At 42.2% G+C, this 17,797-nt stretch overlaps 2 protein-coding genes across 7 annotated transcripts; one reads left to right on the forward strand and one right to left on the reverse strand.

The window, feature by feature from the left end:
• Positions 1-490: 490 nt before the first annotated feature.
• On the reverse strand, positions 491-3,234 carry c9h3orf38 (chromosome 9 C3orf38 homolog). 2 transcript variants are annotated; one of them, XM_037108801.1, is made up of 3 exons: positions 3,130-3,234; positions 1,458-1,702; positions 491-1,322 (listed from the first exon to the last, which is right to left on the reverse strand). In XM_037108801.1, exons 2-3 carry the CDS (start codon positions 1,616-1,618, stop codon positions 959-961), a joined length of 525 nt encoding a protein of 174 aa, XP_036964696.1. In that variant the 5' UTR covers positions 1,619-1,702; positions 3,130-3,234; the 3' UTR covers positions 491-958. The 2 variants fall into 2 exon arrangements, with proteins under 2 accessions (XP_036964696.1, XP_036964695.1); XM_037108800.1 differs by lacking the exon at positions 3,130-3,234 and adding an exon at positions 1,924-2,061.
• On the forward strand, positions 2,100-17,772 carry zgc:152951 (uncharacterized protein LOC569013 homolog). Of its 5 annotated transcripts, XM_037108798.1 has the most exons (13): positions 2,494-2,629; positions 3,149-3,287; positions 4,613-4,675; positions 6,159-6,398; positions 6,504-6,621; positions 10,935-11,087; positions 11,252-11,446; positions 12,413-12,486; positions 12,656-12,853; positions 13,170-13,307; positions 13,410-13,499; positions 13,916-14,059; positions 14,892-17,772. In XM_037108798.1, exons 4-13 carry the CDS (start codon positions 6,159-6,161, stop codon positions 15,018-15,020), a joined length of 1,479 nt encoding a protein of 492 aa, XP_036964693.1. In that variant the 5' UTR covers positions 2,494-2,629; positions 3,149-3,287; positions 4,613-4,675; the 3' UTR covers positions 15,021-17,772. The 5 variants fall into 5 exon arrangements, with proteins under 5 accessions (XP_036964690.1, XP_036964691.1, XP_036964694.1 ...); XM_037108795.1 differs by lacking the exon at positions 4,613-4,675 and having other exon boundaries at positions 2,100-2,629; XM_037108796.1 differs by lacking the exons at positions 2,494-2,629; positions 4,613-4,675 and adding an exon at positions 2,291-2,469.
• Positions 17,773-17,797: the final 25 nt, after the last annotated feature.

Here is a 17,797-nt window from a genome sequence, read left to right on the forward strand (position 1 = left end):
ACAGCTACGCTTTCATTATCCCTACAGGTTTGTGCTGAGCTATCAAAATGTAAACCGTGGATAAAATATGCAATATTGAGGCAGCTGTTCTACATCACTGCTGGGAATCACACGATAATGCGCCTTAATCCATGTTTCGCCCACAATAACGGGCGGGACACAACACAACACAAGTGAGTCAGTAAAATGCAATACACCGCAATATAGTCATTGTTATGACTTCCTTCTAACAATCCGTTAAGAGGGAAAGAACAACCAAATCCTGCAGTACAGAAAGGGAACATCACATTTCATATATTTTGATACAGCTGTCCGTTGCAGGTTAGAAACCAGGAACTCCTGCCTAAATATTAGACATCTGAACATATCCAACACAGACGTTTGTATGATTCACACATCCCTGTGTTAGCTTGTTTAACAACCTACTAATTAGCTACATGACTAAACATTAAGGGCTGACCTTCATTCATCCCATGACAGCACAGCGATCTTAGATTCAAAATCAACTTTAATTGACTCTGTATGGTCATATGAAAGCAGACAAAATTTCTTCTACTTGTTATTGTAGAGCACAAGTGTCAATATAATCTTCATATTTAATATGATACATATTTACAAGAGCACGTCCACATCTGTATTTATAAAGGTGCGTCTTATACAAGGCACGGAGTGCAAAAGAAAAACTTGCTCTGCATCAAGGTACAGTATGTCTGAAGCTAAACGTTTCCCCAGCCAGAAGCAGCACATGCTTCCATTTTCTGGAAAGCAGAAAATACAGGAACATTTTTGTTTTGTCATGTGCTTATGTTAGACAAATGACGTGTGGTTTGTGCCAGTAAAGTTGCCAGATCAGATGTCCGAGAACAAAAACCTGGGTAAATGTTTGGACAAGTCAAGATGAGAGAAAGCATACTCAGTCCAGCTTTCACTGGGTAAAAAAGGTAAAATAAGAGTTCCATCAACTGCAGAGAAGCTGCAATTCAGCAGAGTTGTAAGTCAAGGCAGGAGCTGCCAACTCTGTCCCGCCCAGAGCGTCCTGCCCTCTTATCTTCAGGTTGACGAACTTGATCTTCCAGCTGTTGTTCTCCAGCGGGGAGCGGATGAGGCCAAATACTTGCTCGAAGATGCCCAGACAGGCCGCGTCTCTGTGGATAGTCCCAGCAACAGCTACCAGCACCAGGCCATGGGGGGAAGCCAGGACCTTGAGGCCATGAGGCTCCAAGTTAGGGCTCAGGAGCAGTCGCTCTTCCCTGGTCAGAGCCAGGAGACGCAAGTTAACCAGCTCGGCACCCAGGAACTCCTCCATCTGCTCGCTGCCAGTTCTGAGACACAGAGACAAAACAATTTGTAATCATGCCCTGGTCAAAATACATGACTGCTATAAACACTGTGGAGCAACAAACCACGCAACAACAGTAGTTCATTTTCACTTATCCTACTCTTAATGGCATCCTTACCTGGAGAGGAGGCGTAGCTTCACATCTGGCCAGAAGTGTTGTGGTCCCCAGTCCTGTGGCTGCTGGGCCAGTGAGGGGTTCTGACTGTTAAGGAGTTGAAAGAACCACTGACAGAACTGCTGGCCGAGAACCTGTGGGTCAAATCCCACCTCATGTTTCATGTTGGTAGAATCAGACACTGTCACTGTGGACGGTCTCTGTCTGGCCTCATTCGTCTCAGCTTGAAGGCTTTCGCCAACCACGGCCTGAAAGGAACGAGACATCATTGGTATTGGTAGTTGTGCCTGCAATAGATTCAGATTGACACATTACAGGAACACAAGCTGTTAACCACTAATTACATTTCATTTATAGAGTGCACCCTGTCTGGCACGCAACTGTGATCTAACCTCATTACATCTGAACTGATGAGGGGGGTGAACAGTCACTTTATTGAAAGCAATACAAAAAAAATCCTGAGGCTTACAACTAGAATATCTTATTGAAGAGATGATGCTTCCGTCCAACCAGGGTTGTTTAATGGTCAAACAAATCAAAAAGTTAGCTCCTCATACAGTAGCCAATGTTACCCACAGAATGAGCCTTTAAATAGTGGTAGTGGCTGTCCAGCAGGGTGCTACCGAGCATGCGCACGCGAGACTTCCCGCGACCGATTCGGCTAACTTCCGGTTTAGCGCCGAGCTAATTTAGGTGGGGATAAAATCTAGTGGGGTGGCTCTTGACTCTCCAAATTTTATCGGACCGAATTGCCCAAATTCTGTCAGTAAAACGAGCCATTTAGTGGGTGTTGTGAGGTTTTTATTACCGTTTTACAGATGCATATTTCACAAAGTTAGCTTGTGTCCCCGGTGCATCAGGTGATGATGTAATTACACGGCTTGTCCACGAAAACAACTGGCTTAATTAGTCCTCCTCCTCTTTGTTGGTTTTACCGGCGGACTAAAAGGCACACCGCCATTCTCTGTATCAGAGTGTGTAACATCATGCTATTCACTGATGGGTGCTGTCTTGAGTGAGTGAGAACGGGATGTGCAGCTCTTAAAATAGAAAATCAATATGTGGCAGCCAATGTTGATATTGTGGCGGACCGCCAAAAATAATTTCATGTGTGGGAAACACTGGAAGGCCTTGGTTGGTAGAGTAACAATAGCTAGCTGGGCCCTTCAGTTCAGGTAAGTACAAACATCTGGTCAGCATATTTCAAGAAACGCAGTCTTAAATCATAAATACACCTTAAATTTCTTAAAGTTTAGACAAATATGTATGTTCAGCTACTATATCAATGTTTTCTAGAGCACGCACTATTGAATGTACCTGAAATGGTTCATGAAGCAGCTTCAATTGAGTCCGTAGGACTTATAATCTTATAAGAACACAAACATTACCTACCTATCATAACAGTTCTATGAAACTATATTTCCAACACCTGATGAAGAACTAATGGACTGACTGAGCCAACAGTTTCTCAGCTAGTGTGACCTATGTGGCATCCTGGTTGTCCAATCTGCTAGTAATGCTAGTGGCAAATATATTGCCACCTACGCTGATTTAAGGAAATGTGCTTGCTTACTATATTTAACAGCCTTCACGTTGTGGTAGCCTGTACTGCATTTCATGTCAACTCTTGTAATTCCCTTGTCTTTTGTGTCACCGCGCATCTATTCCCACTTACCTTACCGTTTCATTCATAGATTCAGACATTACAACATATTAGAGATTGTTGATCTGGGCTCCGGTCCTCACCTTCCCAGACGACCAAAGCTCCAAGGTCCTTTTCACCAGCTGATGTTTTTCGCTGTTTGGCGACATCGCCACACCCTCCTTAGCCAGGTACTTGAATATGACTTCCCGACTAACCTTCTTTCTTCTCAGGAGCTCCTCGGCATTTTTACTGAAGGAGAGAATAGTTTCCGTAGCCTCTAGATGAACAGATGCACAAAATTTGTAAGACGATTTGTCATCTGATCAATATATCCTTTAGCGTTAGATAGAAACAAGATCGTATCAGAAATCCTGCTTTTTGAAGTACAGGACGTAGGCAAGCTAGCTGACGGTAAATATTTACAGCAATAGATTTTTAATCGCCACACCAACCAAACACACTTAGAATTTATGTCATACGGAATTTATGTGTTTGACATTAACTTGTTTTGCCTGCCGACATTTGAGAAAATGGAATGTAACTAACAGTTAATGGTGTCCTTTCTGCCATCTAGCACAGATTTTGAAGCATACCTGTAGCATTTTCCACAACTATCAGCTTATTCGTCACCGTGTCGCAAAGTGACAGTAAGTCAGCTTTTGACAATAATTTCAGCAAGTTTATACATCCAGCGCGCTCTGTTTTTGACAGCCCCGACATCTTCGCCATTCGTGTCCGACTGGGATATTGTTCGTACCGGAACAAATGTCAGCAGGGAAACGTTCCGCGTTTCGCGTTCCAAGGTTGCTACGGAGCAACATCCTGCTACATTTATGGCTATAGGAATTAACAGATTTAACAGATCAGTCTAAAATTGAAGCGCGAACGAAAACCCCGCACTACTTGGATATTGTCCCTTTTTTCTGCTCACTTAAAGAGATTATTATGAGTTTAACGGTTGGGGTAATTTTTCCTTCATCTATCCATCAATGAAATAGCAATAACACATTTATCCACTGATTTATTTCCTGTAACGTTCCATGTTTTCATCGCCAATGTTTGAAGCAATGATGATGTTAGTCACCGGTTATTTTATATTAAAATAAAATACAAAACAAATGTATGTGTGTCAGCAACAAATTATTATTATTTTTTTTCATGGAGGAGGCCGCAATAGCCTACTGACATCTTTTAAAACAGCAGGGGGTCATTGCAATTCATCAACGGAGGGTGGACAGCGGAAGACACGTCTGGCATTGTCACAATCTGGTTTGAAGCGTTGAATGTGATGGCTCATTGGCCTTTTTAAGTCAACTGCAGTAGAACCGCAGTTTACGAGGAGCACTTGAAAGCATCATTAGACAAGATAGCTAGCTTAACTAAAGGAGGCTAATATGGGCTAGCCTGCGCAGAGATGATGTACTGTCAGTGCAGCAGGGTGATTTACCTGCGGGACCTCTGTGCTTGCGTTACACGTAACGTTATGTGTTAACGAATATGTTTTAATTAACAGGACTAAGGTCAGCTGTGTGTTTCAAAATTACACCTCCGAATCAAGCAAGGGAGTCGCGAAAAGGTAACGTACAGTTGTTATCATTTGATAATATATCCACATTAGCGTATTAGCCCAGTCCATAATATACCCAGTAAGGTTGTTCGGTTAAAGCTTAGTCCAGCGTCAAGTCATTTAACTCACATGTCGCTAAAAAGAGCGTGTCAGTGATTTAATATGTGTTGTCAGTTGTATCGGTTATATTGCTGTAACCTTTGAGTTAATAACACACATATACGTGTCCCATTCCGAACTCCATTAGGAATTTTGGGAATTTAACATCACATTGCTTGTTGGTAACCGTGTACACCCCCAACATTAAACTAAGGACTTCTTCCCCAAACAGTGAGAACCATTATACGATTCGTCATTGAATTCGGAAGAAGTTACTTATGTTAATAACAAGCACAGTCACCTTACAGGGGAGTGTGTAGTAGAATCGCATGTAGAAAACAGCACAAATAGAATCATCAATTACAAGAATTTGCTATGAAATCACTGCCTGGGAAATATGCGAATTTCAAAGCCTCACTTTTGTATTCCATTTGTATTTGGAATATTTGTTGCTATTTCCAACAAAGAAGGAAGAACTGTTCAGAAACTAGGACAACACCTTGGACTTTGACCTTTTTTCTTTTTTTTTTTTTTTACATTTTATTACAAGCTGAAATCAACATGAGGCGCTTAACAAACAGTTCTTGATCAGTCTAAACTAATATTGACTGACTTCTGGCCTAAAATTGCGTCAGAATGAATGAGGAACAGTGTTACTGGTTAAATTGATACAGAACAAGTTGGTGGCATTTCACATCAAACTGGCCGGCTTTCAACACAGACAATGTTAAGAAATAAGGTGGGAGGATATTGCACCAAACATTGTCTGGCATAAAGAGTTTCTTAACTCCTCATAATCACTTTTCTGGATGCTATAACAGAATGCGAGATTGCTGGTTCAAATCCCTCGACTGTCCAGGAGAACATCATTTTTTAGGTATCACTGAACGTACATAAACTTGAGTACAGCAGCTTAATTCCTTCAGTAGCACACAAGCTCAAATGAACCAAACTCACAACCCTTAAGCGAGCTGGAACCAGTTAATCAGGCAGGTATCACCATTGTGTGTGGGAGAGAGAAAACAGTTCCTCTTCCTGGTAGTACAGAGTATTTAATCATAAGCATGTGCCAGACCTGGCCAATTGAGGAAATAAACTAAATCTGGAAAAACTCTGATTTTCTACACTTTGGAATCTTCCCTTTACATGTAGGAAAACAGAAGTAATCAAGTTTGTATACAAACAACAATCTCACTATTATGCACATAAACTTACATGAACATATACATTTGTGAAAGAACAGCACCAGCTGTAGCCAATAACAGAATGAGGAAGAGCAGCAGGGGCTTGTTTTGTGTAAATGTGTTGCATGTGAAACAGCTTTACTGGAAAAGATTGGAGCTCAGCCAGTTTTTCTCTTCTTTGTTTTGTTATCTTTCTATCATCGCTGCAGATGGGGGAGTTTGAGAGCAATCCTCTGGGCCGGGTAACGGTGTACTCCATCCAGGGCTGCCCACACTGTGTGCAGGCTAAGGCCACCCTGGGGCGTCTGGGAGTACCAGTATGTGACGTGGATGTGGGGAGGCATCCCGAGCTAAGAGCCAGGGTGAAGGAGCTGACGGGACGCAGCTCAGTTCCTCAGATCTTCTTCAACAACATTCATGTTGGAGGCAACGATGACCTACAGAAGTTGGTGAGGAGTTGAAAAAAGACATCTGGATAGTGACAAAATATCATCATTCATTCACTTCAAATTGTTTAAACTGTAAGTATGTGTTGATCGGTTTCACTTCCCCAGGCTCCTGAGGAGCTTCAGAGGTTGGTGACTCTGGTCAAGGAAGAGCCTCTTCCGGCAGATGCTCCACCTCTTCCAGAGGAGAACCAATCAGAGGACATGGCTGTGGACACAGATGGAGGTGAGGGTCCAACAAAAATGTGATGCAGAAAGACTTGATCCCATAGTCCAGTGATCATCAACTGGCGGCCCGCGGGCCGAATCCGGCCCGCCGAACCGTTCAATCCGGCCCGCGACTGGATTCGAAAATTGTGAGGAGAAAAAAAAAAGAGGAGAATATATCATGTGGTCCACACTATTAAAGCAACTGAAAATAGCAACAACGACTGAGACTCTTAACTATCAGTAATCCCCACCAATTATGACTCTATTTAGGCTTTATTCCGAAATGAGGACAAACTCGCTCCACTTTTTTTTTTTTTTACATTTATTGTTTCACACAGTTCTTGTTATTTTCCACACATAACTTTTCCTTATGCCCCCTACTTAACGTTTGGTTTTTATTTCAAAGTCTCAACAAACTTCAAACCAGACTTCTCCGTACAAAAAAAGGAGAGAAAACCAACTGGCTGGCATAACTTAAAATAGCATGGTAAATAAATACTAACCTGGTATCCGAACAAAAACAGGTTACAAATAATGTTTGCACATCAAATAAAACGTTAAGTGGGCTATAGCGATTTCAAATCACAAGGCTGAAATAGGTTACTCACACTGCTCAATGGCTAAAATTACATTTCCCCTCTGACACCAACTTTTTTACATCAGGCTTGGCCGCTGTCAGACTTATGCGCAAAGAGTCCTCCAAGGACTGGTGTGACAGCCGGTTCCTCTCATGTGTTTTTATGTTGTTCATTTTGGAGAACGCAGCCTCACAGGTGTACGTCGAACCGAACATGGTGAGCACATACATAGCCAGCGTCTTCAATGTACCATACTCCTCGGGACAGGACAACCAAAATGCGCCCAGGTTTTCAGCACCACGGAGAGCAGCCTTCAGGTCCCCGGCGGCCTGGATTTCAGCCAGCTCGCTCTGAATGGCCGCTTCGTCCAAAGACATCATTTTCACTGCGTTTGTGGAGAATTCTCCACTTGGGTTGATGCTGAAAGGATCACGCACAAATCCAATGACATCCCTGGGAATTAAAAAGTCATCGAACCTGGAGGAGAAGTTGTCTTTTAATTGTGTGATGAATTTCTTCATCCTGTCTGTTACGTGGCTTTGTCCCACCTTCTTCAGTGTGCTGAAATGCAACAGCCTCCCCGACAACAAATCTGCGTTAAAAAGGTCAAGTTTGTTCCCAAACGCATCGAGTTTTTCCACCAGATCCACCACTGATTTCTCTTTTCCTTGCAGCTGGAGATTAAGTGCATTCAAATGCGAGAAAATGTCTGTCAAAAATGCAACGTTGGACATATATTCGCTGTCCTGCATGGTGCGGAGATGGTCAGCTGCCGCTTTTGCTTTGCTTTGTTTCAAAAACTCCACTACCTGGGCACTGAGTTCAACGAAGCGCTCCAGTGCTTTGCCCTTACTGAGCCAGCGCACGTCATTGTGGAGTAACAGGTCATCATGAGAAGCCTCGGATTCGAGCACAAATTTGCGGAACAGGCGATGCTGTGTGCTTGAGGTTCCTCTGATGTGGTTGATAATTTTCATTGTTTTCTCCATCACCTCTTTGAGCTCCCCACTTAGCTTTGCGCACAGCACACTTTGATGGATAATGCAGTGAAGCGCGTTAGTTTTAGGAGCGACAGTCTTTATTCTGCTCACCAGACCCTTGTTTTTGCCAATCATAGCAGGTGCTCCATCTGTCACTATCAGGTTGATTTTATCAAAGGACAATCCATGACTTTTAAAAAAATCCTCCAGTTTTCCGAAGATGATGTCAGCAGTGGTGTTGTCCTCCAGCGGAAGCAATGCCAGCAGCTCCTCTCGGAAATCTTTGCCATCAAAGAATCTGACAAAAACGCACAACTGTGAGATATCCGTATTGTCCGTGGATTCATCAATGGCCAACGAAATGTATTTGGCTTCCTTGATCCCTTCAATGACAACTTGCTGGACATGCTCTGCCAAGACGTGTACACGACGCGCGGCAGTTGAAGCAGAGAGAGGTATTTGTTTGACAGCTGCAATAATTCTGTCCATGGATTTGTCGGGGGCAAGTTCCTCCAGAACTGTGACCATGCACTCCTTGAAAACCTCACTTTCTGTGAAAGGTCGATTATGTTTGCAAAGCACCCAGGCAGCCTGCATTGATGCACACGTTGCTCTCTCTTGATCAGTTAAAGCTCGAGTAATAATGCCACTTGCACAGGAGTACGCAGATTTCAATGTGGCAATTTTTCTCTTTCGGGCCTCTGACTGCTCAGGATATGAATCCTTGAAATTTGTGTGTTTAGTGTTGTGGTGACGGCGCAGATTATATTCTTTTGCAACAGCAACAGTTTCGTTGCAAATGAGGCACACAGGTAACGGATTTCTGAAGGTTGGCATGATAAATGCGTACTTTTCAGTCCATTCGTCATTAAAGGATCTGTTTTCCGCGTCAACTTTTCGTTTCATGGCCTTTGAGAGTGCCATTTTAGCCTACCTGTGTTAAGAGGCCTTTTCCTTCCACTAACTGAAACTGTATTAGCGCTGAAGCCAGGGACGACAGCCCTATATCGATACTTTGTTTCATCTGTTTGTTTTTCAAGTGCTCTATAAATAAAGTTTACTTGAATTGAGACAAAGTATCTCTATCACTCCTGGTGGTTGACTGTGGTACAAGTGATAGGAGCCTGACTCATAAAGGCTAAAAATGCCTTCAGTTTTGTAATGAAATGAAAAAATATAAACAAATAAACATTAAGTGATAATTTTATGCCAAAATTATATTTTTATTTCAATTTTTTGGGGGTCCGGCCCCCAAGGTGAGTGTCCAGTAAAATTCTGGCCCTCCGACAAATGTAGTTGGTGACCCCTGCCATAGTCATTAATACCTTGAACTTCTCCTAAGGCACAGTTCATGGTGTGGTCAGCTGTTATTGCACACTTTCTTCTGTCATCTGGTTGGATTAAATGCTTACTGCTGAAGAATAAGTTTGAGATTGGTTTGGTCTGCTCAGGAATTAGTTGTCAGATGGTGAAATGGACCCAACTGAGGGGAAGTTCCCCTAATTTGAGGTATTGACTGTGATGAGCTGTAGTGCTTATACAGTGCGGGCATGTTGGTGTGTGTGAGCAACTTCAGCAGGTGTGTGTGTGTGTGTGTGTGCGTGCGTGCTCATCTCCTGACAGTTGATACAGGATACTTAATACTCTGGATGAACCCAGCAGTCTCACAGTACCTCATTATCAGTGATTATCAAGTTCCCCACAGTGTAAACAAATCAAATTCAGAGGGGCCTTTTGTACAGAAATATTTTAGGTCAGTGCTAGCTTTGATGTGGCAATAGCAACATCATTTGCTAGTAAGCAACAACAACAACAAAAAAGGGTACTTAGCAACAAGCTTGCTATGTTTAATGCTCAATTGACACATGGGTTCATCTGGACATTACACAGACTTTGTATGAAGGAGCTGGTAGGGTAAAGTTTGTTTAATATTCAGGCCAACTAATGGTAACGTCTGGAAAAACGCAGTGCATGTGTGAAAGGTGCCGGGGTGAAAGTACGTTATTACAAGCACTCAAATCACTGTAATTAAGTCATTAAGAGTGTTGTTTTAATTGTGTAATTTGAGTATGTATTGCACCATGTAATCAACTTAGTTACTCAGAATAGTTTTACTTGTATTTTAGTAATCTTTTCATGTAACTGTAGTTGTACTTGAGTACAGATTTTGAGTGCTCTCCTCACCACTGGAAAGAGGCTTATGTTAAAGCTGTCATTCCACTCGTCCTCTCCCCCTCGACTCTTGACTATAACTTTTATGATCCTACATTGGCCGTTGTTCCAGCAGTACTGGCCAGCTTCAGCTGCTGGGAGGTGTTTATAGGCCACTGTATAGCCCAGTGTGAATGTGTAAAGAGTTGTTAGGCTTTGATCAATATCATATAAATGACCCGCTCGGATTTAATGTTGTTTTGCCTGACCTTTGCATTGAAGTAGATGTATAATACTCTATTATCTTAAACATCTCTCATTCAAACGAAAATGTAATTTTCAGTTAATTGAACCACTTTTTGGGCACAGTCTGGTTAACTCAGTCATACTTGCTGGCTCTATATGAGGGCCATAGCGCCTGGGAAAACATATTTCTGATGTTTTTCTCATTTAGTTTCCTCTTTCTGAAAACTGTAAACCAACATTGAGCTATGACCTGAGATGTTTTTTGCACACATGCTGGATTTCTTAGTTTCACATAATATGCCCTTCATGTGGATGTGAACATGTGTATTTTTGTGTTTGTCCATGTGTGGCCTGGCACACTCCTGCCCTCACAGAGTTAATGTGTGAGAGAGATGAGTATGCAGACCTGGTACAGGACCTCAAACATGCCAGTGTGATTGGCAGTCATAGGAGGGGACTGACAGTGTACAAAAAGAGCTTCTCAGGTGAACAACTGGTTGACTGGCTGCAGAAGGAGAAGGGCATGGGTAAGTAAGGCTGTACACCTGCAGTAAAACAGGCTCCCAGTGTTCGTGTGTCAGTTTGATTTTGTACGTTATTAGAGCTACACTACCTCTGAGAGCCCTGATTCATAGAAAGTGTAGTCACATGCAGACTTGTCACCCTTTGACTGTGGCCGTGTGTGTGCCAGCCAGGGCTGAGGCCTGTAAAACTGGCCAAGCATTGTTGCAGAAGAAGTACATGGTGACTGTGCGTGGCTGTGGGCAGCAGGATGGCAGTTTTGGAGAAGGGAAAAACGCCATGGACACACTGTACAGGCTGCTGGAGGATGACCCTCATTCAGCCCTCAACGCAGGACAGACCGCAGCCTGCAGTCCTATCCAGGGTAGGTCAGGACCGGACTAGGCTTTGGGGCAGGTTCACGCTGACAGATGGTCTCACGCTGCTCTTCTAACCGCTGTTCTCTCTTTGCTGCTGGCTTGTAATGTGATTCTTTTGGTTTCGCTTGGGTTTGTGTCGGTGAGCTTTTTGTGGTGATAAGAACTGAAGTAAGGGTTATTGAAATATCTCATACACAAACTGATGAAATTCAACAAGTGACTTCCCTCTCCTGTATTATGGCTACAGTGCAGGAAGGGAAATCAAGTTTATTCATGACCAGGAAATATCTTTTTAGTATTTTGAAAACATAACTCATGGTCCACTTTCTATCATCATGTAAGAGCTTTCAGCAGCAAATCATGGACTTCATCGGCTGAGAAAGAGATATAGTTGAGCGCTCCAGATGAAGACAATAAGGGCTACACAGTGTTAGATGTCAGTTCCTTAATGAGCTCTGAAAGTTCTGGTAGAAACTGAAAAGAAAAGGAAGACAACATATATCATTGAAGCCCTCTTTCAAAACCATGTTGTGCTCCTCTGTGGTTCTGGTGTCCTCTTTTGACAGATACTACTTCTCAAAAAGTTTTGTGTTCTGTGGTGGTGGTTGGGCATATTTGCCTGGTTCTGTCTTGTTGCATTTATAACTGGTTGTTGCACATCTCTAGAGGCTAACTAACAGGCTAATCCTGTTGATAATCACTGCTTTTGTAAGCTTTAATATGCACTGGATGTTTTTCTTTTGAATCTATCTACAATGCTCTTTTCTCGCAGGTTGGCCTGATTTTGAAACAGTTTCTTGAAATTATTTGTTTTCCATCGCAAAAGCCATTACTGTGTTGTAATAATTGTCAAGATTCTGGGACAACACTAACACAGTTGCTCTTACCATTTCAATCCTGGCTTGGTCCTGCTAGAAAATGTGACTGACTGTGTCAAACTTTAACCGCCTTTCCCTTTTTGTCTTTCTCAGCTGCTGAGCTCTCTTTGCTTTTGCGGGAGATGATTCTGAAATTGTTCTCTGAGCATCTCTCTGCTGATGGCAAGGTAACATCCTCGACTGTCTTTAACTTGACCTCATAGTACATTAGTGTGTCTAAACCAAAGAACAAAACTCTGCTGGGAGACGTTTTTGCTTGAGAACTGACTTCAAGTGATTTGACAGACCAGTCCTTGAAACTCTGATGAACTCTGTGTGTTTGCTTTGCTCCCACAGTTTGTGGACTACAAAAGCATGTCAGCAGACCCCGCCTTCGAGCGTTACTCTGAGCTCGCCATCCAGCTGCAGAGGGTGGAGCTGCTTTCGCTGAGTCGGGAGGAGAAGCTGGCCTTCTTCATTAACACCTACAATGCTTTGGTCATCCATGGGAACCTACGCCTGGGGGCCCCAACCAACATGTGGCAAAGATACAGAGTATGATCCCGCAGCTGCACTTACAAACGCTACAGTGATGCCTAGAACCCTCATATCTCTCATGAGCATATTGAAAGCATTTCCTGTTGAGTTTTTGTAAAACTGTTGGAAAATACTTGTGCAGTAAGAAGTATGTTCAGAAAACATTAAGGCTCAACTAATATTTCCTCATTCATGTTGATGATGGGCATTTTTTTCAGAATTACACGAATCATAGCATACAATATTTTACATGTAAATATAAATCTAAATTTAATTCACATGTACTTGAGCAGGAATGGACCATTACTAATATTTCTTTTTTTCCATTTTGTAGTTCTTCAACTATGTGAGCTACCTGATTGGAGGAGAAGTGTTCACGCTACAGGACATTGAGAACGGTGTTCTGAGAGGGAACAGAAAAGGTGTTGCGCAGCTTCTGAAGCCTTTCTCCAAAACAGACCCACGACTACAAGTAAACATTCTATTCTGTCAAGTCACAAGTGAACATGTCACTGATTTACAGTTTCATATGAAACAACGTGATGTTTTTGTTGTTCCCCATGTTGTCCACTAGGTGGCCCTTCCTGATGCTGAGCCCCTCATTCACTTTGCCTTGAACTGTGGTGCAAAGGGCTGCCCACCCATCAAAACGTACACCCCACAGGTAAGTAGATTCAAACATATTTACCTAAATTTGTCTGGTTTTCTGGACAGACCTTACATATTATTTATTCTATATTTGAATATAACATCATGTAGTGTAGGTTTATGTGGGTAGGTGGTAAATGCATTAGCTGCTCTGGGTGACAAACCAGATTGCCCTGTGGTAAATGTGGGGAATGATTAATTTCAAATGAGCAAACATACAAACAAAAGGAACCACATTTAGTTGTGACAAGAGTGGAATTGATTATTTAATGTATCTTTACAGAGCTAGAGGTCAATGTGACGACAAAAAAGTAATTACAGATGAATGAATTAGTAATGGGAATGTATTGATCAGTGTCTACATTAACTGTACGATGTATCTGCTCAAAACCAACTGCTTGAATGGTCTGAAATCAATTTCTAATCTATCAGGACATTGACGGACAGCTCCGCACAGCAGCCGAGGCCTTCCTGGAGAACGACGATGCCTGTGTGGTGGATTCTGGGAAAAGAGAAGTGCGACTCAGTCAGATATTCAAGTGGTACAAAGCTGACTTTGGAGGCACTGATGAGAAGGTAGACTTGACTCCCAACTGCATTATGTTTATAAATGGAAATAATGAATAAGCAATTACAACATCAGTTTATTTAAGGGACAGTTCACATCATATATTTATATATTTATCCATCAAGATTTTGTAGGAGGAGTTGCTGAGTTTTTGGTGATATTGCCGTATTGGTGATATTATGTTGATACGCATAGTGCAAAGAGGTCGCCGACTTTCTGCACAGTCAATTGCTAGAGAGCTACAAACTTCATGTGACCTTCAGATTAGCCCAAGTACAGTACGCAGAGAGCTTCATGGAATGGGTTTCCATGGCCGAGCAGCTGCAGCCAAGCCACACATCACCAAGTGCAATGCAAGGCGTCGGATGCAATGGTGTAAAGCACGCCGTCACTGGCCTCTAGAGCAGTGGAGACGCGTTCTCTGGAGTGATGAATCACGCTTTTCCATCTGGCAATCTGATGGACGAGTCTGGGTTTGGAGGTTGCCAGGAGAACGGTACATTTCAGATTGCATTGTGCCAACTGTGAAATTTGGTGGAGGAGGAATTATGGTATGGGGTTGTTTTTCAGGAGCTGGGCTTGGCCCCTTAGTTCCAGTGAAAGGAACATTGAATGCTTCAGGATACCAAAACATTTTGGACAATTCCATGCTCCCAACCTTGTGGGAACAGTTTGGAGCGGGCCCCTTATGTCAGTTGTCGAAATCTGTACATGTCTCACAATATATATACTGATCAAAACAGATGGTAATAAAAAAAAAATGTGATATCACCTTAATAACCTGGAACCCAACCATGAACCTCACTGTGTGTTCTCTTTTCCACCACGTCTGTCTCGTAGCTGCTGAACTGGGTGGTGGAGCACATGGGCGAGTCTCCTAAGAAAACCAGCCTGCAGGGAGTCCTCTCCGCTGGGAAGACCAAAGTCAGCTTCCTCCCTTATGACTGGAGCACCAACAGCAAACACTGAGCAAGCGCACACAAACACGCGACACGTCCAGCTATTCGCTCTCACAAGTCTCCTCCTCACGTCTGCCCACTTTTCTACTGAGCTGCATCCACTTATGAACCAGACAGTTGGCGACGACGTGCTTGCCAAATGCAGCACACCGGTCCTCAAAAATGCAAATGTTTTTATGCAAAACAAACTAAATCCAAGTGGTGAGGGGGAAGAGAGGGCGCGTTTGCACTGTTTCATAAAATCATTGGCTTATCCATAGCACTGAGGTCTTACTATCAGCTCCTACACTCTCTGTCTGGAAGTCATGTACTTCATACAAATTGTACATTTAAGTTTTTTTTTGAGTTGAAGTGATAAAAACAGAGAGACCATTTAATACATCAAGTTGCACCCAGAGGCTGCAGCAGCATGATTTATAGGAGTGTGTTATGCTCAGTGAGCGCATTTATTGATTTAATGTCTTGTGTAAAATGTCAAAAGCCTGAAAACGAATATACATTTCCCAGCTATGTCAGCATAAATCATCGAGTCAACTGAAAACACACTGTGTGATAAAGATGAATTATCAATATAGCTTCCTCCAGTGATTGTTTCTAAACGCAGTGGCAGCAACTCAGGAGTCGCACATGATCACGATCGTCTCTTTCCAATACGACACTCGTCGAGCTATTTATGTTGAGCACCTGATGAGAGCAGATGGAGACGATAACTTGGCTGATCCAGACACACTGCCTTGACAAGCCATATCAAAACCCCCCTTTGAAGTAACAAACTCATTCATGTTTATCAGATTCTGCTGATTCTACAAAGCTGCTCCATCATTTCAGGGCTATTTTTAGCTGGCAGACGTAAACAAGTTAATGTTTTTCTGCAGGGAAAGAAGAAATGGCCATTGCAGTTTTAACACTTAATGAAACTGGGACGTTAGTGGGTCATCCTATGTCAAGTGGATACTAAATAGTAAAAACAAAACAACAGATGTTAGACTTATGTACAGAAGTTTCCTTTTTCTAAACATCGCAGGTATCAAGCGTTTTTTTCATTGGATGAACAGACTCTGGTTAGGTGCTGCCACTGTTACTTATCCTCCCAATGGATCGGCAGAGGTTGGCCTGGAGCTGTGGTGTGGTGCAGGGGCAGTTATCTGCCGAGGTACTTCTTTGTGTGAAGAAACGTTTTGTATGATCCAGTCTCTGTATTTAAAAACCGAACGGTGCGTTCTTCTTAAGAGCAAACGGGAAGATGCAGTGCTCAGACTGTGCTCGTCACCTTGATTACTTTAATTTCTAATCCCTCGTGGTATTTTGTCGCTCCCTGTTTTCATTTGAACCTCTCTTCTCCCCTCTTCTTGATCCAGGTCTTCCATAATAAATCGGAAAGTGCTACTGCTGTGTTTTTTTTTAGCACAGAAATTTACTAAAAGCTAAATGATATTGTGAATTTATTGAGATATTTATCGAAACTACACCCATCCAGGGTGCACTCTTAACACTTTGCATGTTTATTGCCAACTTTGAATGCTGTCGAGACATATTTGTACTTTTTTCACAAAGGAACATTTTCATATGTTCGCCGTGTGAGAATAATGTTTATCTGGTTGTTTCCCAGAGTGTCTGCAGGAACTGAAAACAATTGTCTTTTAAAATATTTTTCATCACTCAAATCAGTAGTCATCAATACAGTAAAATGTAGCAGTTTGATTAGTTAGCAGGTTTTGGTGTGTTGTTTTTCTGCCTACAAAACTGCAAAGCATCCTTTTTTTTCCAACACTGAAATTCATCTCAACTGGTTTTCCATTTTTTTTACTGGCCTTTTAAACCCTAAGACCACTTACCTTTTAACATGGTACATTTCCCAGTGTGATTGCTACTTAAACATAATTACTGTATTTGATTATAAAGGAGTGTGTGGCTTAGAAAATCTATGTGTCTTTCTGTTTGCATTTTTCAAGGATTTTCTTATCTCAGGTCAAAGGAAAATGTGACTGGAAACATTACACTGTTTGATGCAATCGATGCACTGTAATGCTGCATGTTGTCTAGTCTTTGCTATTTCATGTGCTCATTCTGCACAGTCCATACTCTGAAGACATTCTGTCATGCACAGCTCTATACCTGTCAGTTTTCTTTGTCTTTAAGCTATAAGCCGCACCAAAGCATATGGATAAGTTTAGCATGTGTTAAAACTGGAATGCAATTAGCAGCATGTGATACTGGAAAGCTCTCCAGTTTTGGCCTGTGGCAGGACTGCCTCTCTGTCACTGCTTTGTTTCTTCCCTGTCAGCTCAGCCGTAAGTAACGGTTGGAACTTGTCCCCCAATTAGAAAACCATGAAGTGTCATTTAGAGCCTAATACCCACGTTTGGTGAAGCCAGCCGTTGTCAAACTGTCAACTAAAATGTGCATCACCCGTTCTTAACAACTTAGACTGCAGTCACATGCCTTCAGTGACAAGTGCACCTTTTGGCTTTACTACACTTAACTCCACTGAGTGATTGAGAGTACAAAATAAAAAGGGGGGAAGACTCTGTGGGCGAACGGGAACTGAACAAAAGGGTTTTATTTGCTGTATTTATGATCCCTGTCTTTTTTCCAAAATTACCTCATGTATCAGGAAAATGTGATGCAAAAACTTTTGTAACAAGCAATTCTAATATAATCGTTCTATTTTCCTCTTTCCTGGGGTGAACAATGAAGCAATATGTTTATGAATAGCAAATATGCAATGCTGAACTTACAAAATAAAATATATTATGAGTCTGTCTGGTGTCATATTTACTGTATTGT

Source organism: Acanthopagrus latus, chromosome 9 (assembly GCF_904848185.1).
Source record: "Acanthopagrus latus isolate v.2019 chromosome 9, fAcaLat1.1, whole genome shotgun sequence".
Classification (NCBI taxonomy): domain Eukaryota; kingdom Metazoa; phylum Chordata; class Actinopteri; order Spariformes; family Sparidae; genus Acanthopagrus; species Acanthopagrus latus.

Excerpts from the sequence above, each read along its gene's own strand:
- c9h3orf38 (XM_037108801.1), bottom strand. The coding sequence starts at position 1,618 with ATGAAACATGAGGTGGGATTTGACCCACAGGTTCTCGGCCAGCAGTTC. Across the intron at positions 1,323-1,457 it reads AAGCTACGCCTCCTCTCCAG|AACTGGCAGCGAGCAGATGG; the intron begins GTAAGGATGCCA and ends TCTGTGTCTCAG.
- zgc:152951 (XM_037108795.1), top strand. The coding sequence starts at position 2,514 with ATGTGGCAGCCAATGTTGATATTGTGGCGGACCGCCAAAAATAATTTC. Across the intron at positions 2,630-3,148 it reads AGCTGGGCCCTTCAGTTCAG|ATTCAGACATTACAACATAT; the intron begins GTAAGTACAAAC and ends TTTCATTCATAG. Across the intron at positions 13,500-13,915 it reads TCAAAACGTACACCCCACAG|GACATTGACGGACAGCTCCG; the intron begins GTAAGTAGATTC and ends CTAATCTATCAG.